General features: G+C 36.3%; 2 protein-coding genes across 2 annotated transcripts; one reads left to right on the forward strand and one right to left on the reverse strand.

Annotated features, from left to right (window-relative positions):
* Positions 1-693: 693 nt before the first annotated feature.
* Positions 694-1377, reverse strand: LOC143018521 (uncharacterized). The gene has a single exon (XM_076173945.1). It carries the CDS (start codon positions 1375-1377, stop codon positions 694-696), a length of 684 nt encoding a protein of 227 aa, XP_076030060.1.
* Positions 1378-2108: 731 nt separating this feature from the next.
* On the forward strand, positions 2109-3656 carry LOC143018524 (uncharacterized). The gene is made up of 3 exons (XM_076173959.1): positions 2109-2266; positions 2396-2991; positions 3106-3656. The coding sequence occupies exons 1-3, from the start codon at positions 2109-2111 to the stop codon at positions 3654-3656; spliced, it is 1305 nt and encodes a 434-aa protein (XP_076030074.1).
* Positions 3657-10000: the final 6344 nt, after the last annotated feature.

A 10000-nucleotide genomic window follows, 5' to 3' on the forward strand; every position in this document is an offset into this window, starting at 1 on the left:
AATCTAAAAAGGGCAATTTGTTATTATCATCTAATTCTACAGTAAAATTAATGGAGAACCAAATTATTCAGAGATTGTAGAAAAGTATCCAGGTCTTCAGTACATGGCCACAGGCAAAGAACATCATCTATATATCTATATCATATCGCATTAGATGGCAAAAGTTCACACAATAGTTCTTTTTCAATACATTTCATGTAGATGTTGCTTAAGACAGGCGAGAGGGGATTCCCCATAGCCATTCCAAATTTCTGAGAATAAAAATTACCATTAGATTCAAATTTACAATTTTTTACACATAATTTGATGAGTTCAATTACAGTATTAGAAGGCAAAGAAAATAAGATTTTGTCCAAATAATCAGAGAGAAAAACAATTAAATCATCTACTGGAATTTTTGTTAATAAACTAGTAATATCAAAACTCACTAACCTAAAATTATAATTAATATCTAAACCATTCAGTTTTTGAACTAAGTCTACATTATTTTTTATGGACTGAGTAAGGACACTAGCCATTTGGTTAAATTATATGAAATGGATTTAACACAGCTAATAATTGGTCTTATAGGATTATTTAGTTTGTGTGTTTTTACTAATCCATACATATAGGGAAGAGAAGGAGTGATGGTAGAAAAACGTTTGATAAGTTCATCTTCCCCTTTTAACAAAGTTTTTTTTTATTTATTTTTTTTTATTCACTGTTTACCTTATTAAGTGGGTTGGTCTTAAGTTGGCCATATGTAATGTCATCGGACGAAAGATCATCCATTTTAGACAGGTTGTCATCCCTGTTTAAAATGACCACCGCATTAGCCTTATCTGCTCTAGTGATATGTAAACATTTGTCCTTTTTGAGAGTTTCTAAATCCTTAATAAATCTATTTGGGTAATTGGGTAATCGTGGGTTACTCAAAGAAGCATAAATAATGCCCTTACCAATGTTCACTTCTTCGGATGATAAATCACTGTACCTTTCAAAATTAGAAAAAGACTTAGCAATTTCTACATAATCTAACTCCTTGTTGGAATAGGCGAACTTTAACCCATAACCTAGTGCACAAGAGGCATCATCACTGAGTTGTTTATCTGATAAGTTCACTACAAAATTCGGATTTGCATCCTTCGTCCAACCACTGTTCTTAATCATTAATTTCAACTTACGTTTCAATTTGTTTTGTAAAACCGGACGAGATTTTCTTAGCCGGTCGTAACAAAAATCCAATAACTTATTCTTCCATTCATCCGGAATAGAATTATGAAATGAAAACTTTGCTTGGTTGGCAATACGGAATGCCTCTTTCACTTCAACTTTCTTAATTTCTATATTTTTAACCAAAATGATATGTTGGAAGTTATCAAACGGACGGTCCGACATATTCAAAAGGTGTTGAGGGAGGATTGACTTCGACAACACTTGTTCACTAAGACAATCTTGAAGAAATTTCAGTCGTAACTTTTCTTTCTGTGCTTTGATCAGAGAAGAAGATAATCATTTATTTTATATCATTTGTTTATTTCCTTTGTTATCATTTGTCTGTTTGTTTATTATTATTTGCTTGATTCTCCTTTATTATTAGTTATATGTCAATTTATTATTATTAACTATTTACCTGTTTGTTTATTATTTAACTATACCTATGCATTTACTTATGTATTTTACTTATAGACTTAATTTGGAAGTGGATAGAAACAATTTCACCAACCGCGTAGTTAATGAATGGAATAAACTTCCAATAGAGGCAGTACAGTGTAGTTCAGTTCGTAGCTTTAAGAATCATTTAGATAAACACCTAAGCAAAATGCTGTAATGACTATCATTTATTCTATATTATTTGTTTATTTGTGTTGTTATCATTTGTCTGTTTGTTTATTATCATTTGCTTAATTCTCATCTATTATTAGTTATATGTCAATATATTATTATTTAATATTTACCTGTTTGTTTATTATTTAAATATGCCTATGCATTTATGTATTTTATTTATTATTTACATTATTATAGTTTTTATTCATTCATTTATTTATTTATCATTATTATGATTTTTTCTCACATCGGCCTTAGATGAGAATGGTCTCCACGACATAAGAACAGAGACATCTTACAGAATGAAACTAAACAGCCTACAAAACCGAATCACCTTCCTCCAAAAATGTATAGCACAACAAGTCCTACCAAGATCAGCTCCTCAACACTTACGCAACGGGATCAAATCCTTCACCAAAGCAGCCCACCAATACCTGCTGGACAGCATAGAAACACTCAAGTTATAATCCCTCGAAACGCAAGAAAAACTATAATACACCACGCTCCCAACTGAAACTAACAATGGAATACGAGATGAAGACCAGCAACAAAAAGCCAAATTAGCCACTAAGCTTTCTAAACTTTGCAGCAAGAACACATGGAAAGACGTCGGACGACCTGACTTGATACACAATATCTCATCATATATCTTAACCCAACCACAACAACAAGCACTCTCATTAAGCCCAAAATTCGAAACGGGAACCAACACCAAGCAGCTTTCACAATATCCGGAGAAGAATTACAAATGGAGAACTAACAACATCGATATTGACTTCATTCAAGGCATCTTACTTTGCTGCACATTCGCCGCTAAAGATCGACACCCACCAATTCCTAGAAGATTCATTATGGCGTTAAACGAACTTCGAAGAAATGAAAACAACATTATCACCACAGCAGACAAAGGAGGAGTAATCGTCATAATGGACAAAGCAGACTACATCTACAAAATGGAACACCTACTCACAGACACAAGCACCTATACCCCACAGTCACAACAACAAGCCATAGAAGAGTTTCGTAGATTCAGCACCGACGTTAGAAAAATCCTCAAACGCACAAGCAAAGGAAAACACTTACTCCATCTCCTAGAAGAAGATCCCAAAACACCAACGATAAGTGCAATTCCAAAAACTCACAAAGCAGGGATCCCCATGAGGCCAATCACCAACGGAATAGGCAGTGCCCCCACAAACTAGCGTACATACTAGCCAAACCCCTTACATCAGCTCTTAGAACTATCAGCGACACACATTAGAATCTTTACTGATCGCATACAAAAAACCCATACCACAGACTTTACAAACAAGAAACTCATCAGTCCAGATGTCATCGCCTTATACACCCACACATCGTTGGCAGATGCCATTTCAGCCATACAAAGAGTCATAGATAACATCGATGAGACTACCCTCCCAATCAACAAAAGATATTACAAACAACTAGTAGAAAAATGCCTTAAATGCGCTTTCTACACATTTAATGGCAAAACACACCAACAACACGACGGCCTACCAATGGGATCGCCCCTCAGTGCTATACCCGCCTGCTTAGCAATGGAAATTCTAGAGCAAAACAACTACAAACAGTTCCTTCCCGATGGCACCACCTGGTTCACGTATGTAGACGACTACCTTCTCATCATACCAAAAGACACAGACACTGAAATCCTTCCACACAATTTAAACAAATCACATCAGAAAATACAATTCACAGCCGAACAAGAAACCCAGGACTCTCTCCCATACCTTGATACTTTAATCACCGAGAACAATTCAAAGTTTACAGAAAACCCACAAACAAAAACGACGCGTATACTACTTCAATGCCCACAGCGACAGAACTAAAAGTGGTATACTTATAGGATTCTTCCTCAGAGCACTAAGAATATGCAGCCCAGAATACCTTCAACACGAAATAGACCACATCACCAATACATTCAAAACACTTCACTTCCCAACAGGAATCATCGACCAAGCCCTACACAAAGCTAAGGAAATCAAACAAAAAAGCATCTCAGAATCACAAACCAAAAATGAAAATATCCTCCTCATAACACCATCATCGGACCTAACTCACCTCCTAGATAAGAAATTAAAACCCATAGGCATCACAGAAATATCAGACAAAGGACGACAAATACGCGACTTCGCAAATAACACAAAATCCCAATCAACCCGACAGTATCCTATACAAAATTCCTTGCTCGGGATGCAGCGTTACCTACTATGGTCAAACGTACAGGGGATTAAAGAATCGACTATATGAACACAGAGCTAATGTCCGTCACCACCGCACAACAAACCCCTGAGTAAACCACATAAAAGAAAAACAACATTTACCTCAATGGAACCAAGCTAACATTTTACATGAAAACATTCACAAACCACAAAGAAAAACATTATATATATATATATATATATATATATATATATATATATATATATGTATATATATATATATATGTACATTTATATATATATATATATGTATACATATATATATATATATATTTACATATATACATATATATTTATATATATACATATATATATATATATATATATATATATATATATATATATATATATATGTGTACGAGGAATAATGGAAGAATTTTACTGCCTTAACGTTTCGACCCTTAGGGTCTTGATCACAAAGCATAACACAAAAGTATAACATGGACATTTTATACACATACATGTCACCTCACAGGGTGCCTGGGAAAGATCGTCGTGCTCGGAACATTTGTCCGTTTGTTTTCATCCACTATCAATAAACTTGTAGCTCTTGCCAAGCATATAAAACCATCTCTATGGTTGATGTTATTATTAGTTTAACATAGGCTGCTTCTATTGTTTTTTTTAATTTCTTTGTTGAACCTTTATTTATTACTATTGTATTGTCCCAGTTTAGAAGGTGGTCATGTGTATCTATGTGTCTTATTATAGAATAAGAGAGCATGTGGGTTCTTACATCATTTTTGTGTTCATATAATTTTTTCTTCTAATCCATGACCTATTTCCCCAAAATATGAGGATGGGCAATTTTTACAAGGTATTTTATAGACAATAGAAGCAGCCTATATTAATACTAATAGTAACATCAACCATAGAGATGGTTTTATATGCTTGGCAAGAGCTACAAGTTTATTGATAGTGGATGAAAACAAACGGACAAATGTTTCTAGTAGGACGACCTTTCCCAGGCACCCTGTGAGGTGACATGTATGTGTATAAATTGTCCCTGTTATACTTTTGTGTTATGCTTTGTGATCAAAACCCTAAGGGTCGAAACGTTAAGGCAGTAAAATTCTTCCATTATTCCTCGTATATTTCCTCCGCCTTCAGTTACATTTGTCATAGTTTAAATCAATATGTATATATATATATATATATATATATGTATATATATATGTATATATATATATATATGTATATATCTATATATATATGTATATATATATATATATATGTATATATATATATATATTTATATATAAATGTATATATACATGTATATATATATATATATATATATATACAATATATATATATATGTATATATATATACGTATATATACATATATATGTATATACATTAATATATTTATATTTATATATATACATATATATTAATTTTTATATATATATAAATGTATATATATATTTACATATATACATATATATATACACATATTTGTATATATAAATATATATATATATATGCATATACATATATATATATATATATATATATATATATATATATATATATACATATATATACATACATACATCTACCAAGGTATTTTTTTCCTTACAAGGGAGGTAGCCAAAAGGAAAAGGCATAGAATCATTCCCACCCATTCCATCTCTGAATACACTCCACACCCCTCCACCCTCCCTCTTATCTTAGCACCTCCTGGATGACGGGTCATCCCTGCACCTTGTCCACTGCCCTGGGTCAGAAGCAGTGTCGCAAGACACAGCACATCCACAGCAAGGCCGCTTCATTAAATCGGCGATCCCCCCTCTCCGTCCCCCCTTGCATAAAAGGAGAAGACGGAGAGAAATCCCTTCGGGCTGCGTCAAATTTTGCTCACACATACTACCTCACCCCCAATCCCCCCGCCAATTCCACCTCATGTATCACAACATCATCCATATACAACCATTCTCCATTCACCCCTGTCTTCTGTCCTCTCCCGTCCTTCCTCAACAGACATTCCCCTCTTCCCCAAAGCCCCCTTCACCCCATCCATCCACCTCATCCTAGGACGTCCCCTCATCTTCACTCCCTCCACATCTGCCTTCCATACCTCTTTTACTAGTCTTTCTTCACTCATTCTTTCCATGTGTCCAAACCATCCTAATACTCTTTCATCAACCCTATCTCCCAACTCCCTTTCCACCCCTGTTCTTCTCCTCGCCTCCTCATTTCTCACTCTATCTAGCCTAGTAATCCCCATCACACTTCTTAGACACCTCATCTCAAACACCTTTAAACTCTTCCTCTGTTATGTTCCATGTTTCTGCCCCCTACAGTGCTGTTGGCACAATCACTCCTTCATATAACCTCCTCTTAGCATCCATTCCCAGATATCTATCTCTCATTACACTTTTCAATCCACCAAGGAATTTACTCGCTTCTCTCAATATAAATTCTACCTCCATCTTCACTCCACCTTTTCCTGCCACATTTCCACCCAAGTATCTAAAACTATCCACCGTCTCCAGTCGCTCTCCCTTAATGTTCACTTCCAGTCTACTGCCACTTTCACCCCTTGTACATCTCATCACCTTACTTTTACCCACATTTATATTTAGCTTTCTTCTATAACATACTCTCCCAAACTCTGTCACCAATTCCTCAGTGCCTCCTCCGATCCTGCCACAAGCGCAGTGTCGTCCGCAAACAACAGCTGGCTCACCTCCCACTTTTCTCCATTTTCTTTAACCATCTCCAATCCCTGACCCACTACCCTTGCATTTACCTCTCACACTACCCCATCCATGTATAAGTTGAACAGCCAGGGCGACATAACGCATCCTTGACGAAGTCCCACCTTTACCTTGAACCACTCACTCTCTCCATTTCTAATCCTGACACAAGCTCTACTACTCTCATAAAAACTCTTGACAGCTCCTAGAAGCTTTCCTCCTATCCCATATATCTGCATAACCTCCCACAGTGCCTTTCTGTCTACCCTATCATAAGCCTTTTCCAGATCCATAAAAGCCCAAAAAACATCCTTCCCCTTTCCTATAGCTTTCTCACATATCTGTCTTACCACAAAGATCTGATCTACACAACCTCTACCCGTCCTAAATCCACACTGTTCCTCACCAATTACTCCCTCTGTTCCTCTCCTAATCCTCTCAGTGAAGATCCTCCCATAAGCCTTCCCAACTACACTAAACAAACTTATCCTTCTGAAACTACTATTCACACTTGTCCCAATTTCCTTTGTAAAGTGGAACTATACAGGCACTCCTCTAGTCCTCTGGCACTCTACCCTCTCTCCAGCAAACATTAAATAACCTCATCAGCCAGTCCACCATCACTGTACCTCCTTTTCTTAGACATTCTGCATGGCATCCATCCAGACCAGGTGCCTTACCTGCTTCCATCATCTTAACAACTGTCTTCACTTCATCCTTCCTTATTTCTCCTCCATTTTCCTCACTCATTACTCTCATTTTCTTAGTATTTCCCACTGCAACTATCTTTCCCTCCCTATCATCCTTCACATTTAGCAGCTTCTAAAAATATTCTGCCTATCTTCCCCTTACCGGGTCCTCTTCCATTATCATCTCTCCACCCACACCTTTTACCTCTTTTCTACTTGATTCACCTCTTCTTCCTCTCTTAATTTCTTTCCAAAGCATTTATTACTTTCAATTTTTTTTGTCATACTTTTACCCCCTTCACATCTGCTCTCCTCTTTGCCTCCTTTATCTTATACTTTACTTCTCTTTTCTTTTCTTTGTACCTCTCATATGACTCCCTCGTCCTATTTTGTAACCAATCTGTGAAAGCTCGCTTCTTCTCTTCTACAACCTTCTTTGTTTCCTCATCCCACCATTCACTACCCTTCCTTCTATTTCCTCCTGTCCTTCTTGTTCCACACACCATCCTTGCACACTTTGTGACTCCCTCCTTGAACTATCCCCATTCCTCCTCCACACCTAGCTCTACTCTATCCTTCACTCCCTCCCACTCCTCCTTCAGCTTCTTCTTGTACTCCTTCTCCTTTTCCTTTTCATTTAAAGAGTTCACTCTAAGCACCTCCCTACCTTTTGTCCCTTTCCTCTTTCTCCATCTCTCCTCCACTCTCAACTTACCTTCCACCAAAAAATGATCTGATATTCCCCCACCCTCTCCCCTTAGCACATGTACATCCTTAACTCTTCCTATCATAATCCTATTTACCACTACATAGTCCATTAAAGCTCTCTACCACCCTTCCCTCCACCACCCTCTCCCATGTGTACTTATGCTTGACTTTCTTCCGAAACACTATATTTGCTATTATCAACTCTCTTTCTAGACATATTTCCACCATCAACTCTCCACTATGATTCTTTCCTGGAACTCCACATTTCCCAACCACTCCATCAATTGGACCATTTCCTACTCCAGCATTAAGGTCTCCCCGTACTATTACGTTGAAATTTCTCCCTAAATCCTCTATGCACTCTTTTAAATCTATCCAAAAGGCCTCCCTTTCTTCTACACTCTTCTCACTGCCAGGCCCATATGCACTTACAAAGACCCACATCTCCTTTCCCAGTTTCACCTTCATCCACATTATCCTTGAGGAAACCTCCTTCCACTCCACTACACGTTTACCTATCTCTTCACTTACTAGAATAGCCACCCCTTCCCTCCCTCGCCCTCTCTTCACTCCTGATAACCTCCCACTTACACTCCCAAACTTACACTCACCCTTCCCTTTCAACTTAGTTTCACTCAAAGCCAACACATCCATCTTTCTTCTCACAAACATACTACCTATCTCTTCCCTTTTACTCTCATCTTGTATCACATCCATGCACATTAAAAGACCCAAACCTTAGGGTGCTGTTCCGAAAACTCAAAGACCCTCTTATGCCTTTACTTTTTCGTTTAGGAATGTCCCCTGTGGGGCTACAAGGAGAAGGATGCCTAGTCCCATTTCCCATCCCTTTCTTCTCGCCTCTTACGATCCAAGTGGAAATACTTGGTGGTAGTGTTCTTTCCCCCACACCACAGGGAATTCCCCCACAGCAGAAAATGAATACTCAGAGAAATGGTACAGGACAGCAACAAGGGGTTGGGGGACAGCATAACGGAGGTACAGTCGTAGTATAAAAGTGTCATCATTTCTCTATGAAGAGCTTTCCTCTATCACAAACAAAATGATGTGTGACTCTGGTCCGTAGGGCGCCCCATATAGACCCTAAAGTATCAACTTCATGCTACTATGCCACAATAACAAGCAGCCAATACCCCAGACGGGGTATATATATATATCTGTCTATATATATATATATATATATATATATATATATATACATATATATATATATACATTTATATATACATATATATATATATCTATATACATATACATACATTTATACATATATATATATATATATGTATATACATATATATATGTACACACATTTACATATATACATATATATATATATATATATATATGTATATATATATATGTACATATATATATATATATATATATGTATGTATATATATATATGTATATATATATATATTGAATAAAAATACTGTCAGCTTCATCAGATCTGATTGTGTAAATTATTCTTGTTTTGCTTTGAGGGTCAATATTACACCCAGACATTCGGGATGGCTATGAGGAACCCATCATCATCTCTCTTAGCTAATATTTACTTGGAATGTTTTGAGAAATGTGAACAACTATCTATGATAAAAAAGTTATTTGGTCACGATATATAGACGATATTCTGTGTGTTTGGGACAATCACTTATCCATTAATGATTTCCTGATTAAACTAAGTTCTCTGGTACCCTACATTAATTTCACTCCTGAGTTAGAAAATAACGACAATTTAACCTGTATGGATGTAAAAATAGTAAGAGATAATGGAATATTGAAAACAAAAAATTATAGAAAACACACCAACAATCTTTCATATGTTCA

Source organism: Oratosquilla oratoria, chromosome 3, assembly GCF_046742065.1.
Source record: "Oratosquilla oratoria isolate Oo_2021 chromosome 3, ASM4674206v1, whole genome shotgun sequence".
Classification (NCBI taxonomy): Eukaryota; Metazoa; Arthropoda; class Malacostraca; order Stomatopoda; family Squillidae; genus Oratosquilla; species Oratosquilla oratoria.

Excerpts from the sequence above, each read along its gene's own strand:
- LOC143018521 (XM_076173945.1), bottom strand. The coding sequence starts at position 1,377 with ATGTCGGACCGTCCGTTTGATAACTTCCAACATATCATTTTGGTTAAA.
- LOC143018524 (XM_076173959.1), top strand. The coding sequence starts at position 2,109 with ATGAAACTAAACAGCCTACAAAACCGAATCACCTTCCTCCAAAAATGT. Across the intron at positions 2,267-2,395 it reads GACAGCATAGAAACACTCAA|CAAGAACACATGGAAAGACG; the intron begins GTTATAATCCCT and ends TAAACTTTGCAG. Across the intron at positions 2,992-3,105 it reads AATCACCAACGGAATAGGCA|ACTTTACAAACAAGAAACTC; the intron begins GTGCCCCCACAA and ends CCCATACCACAG.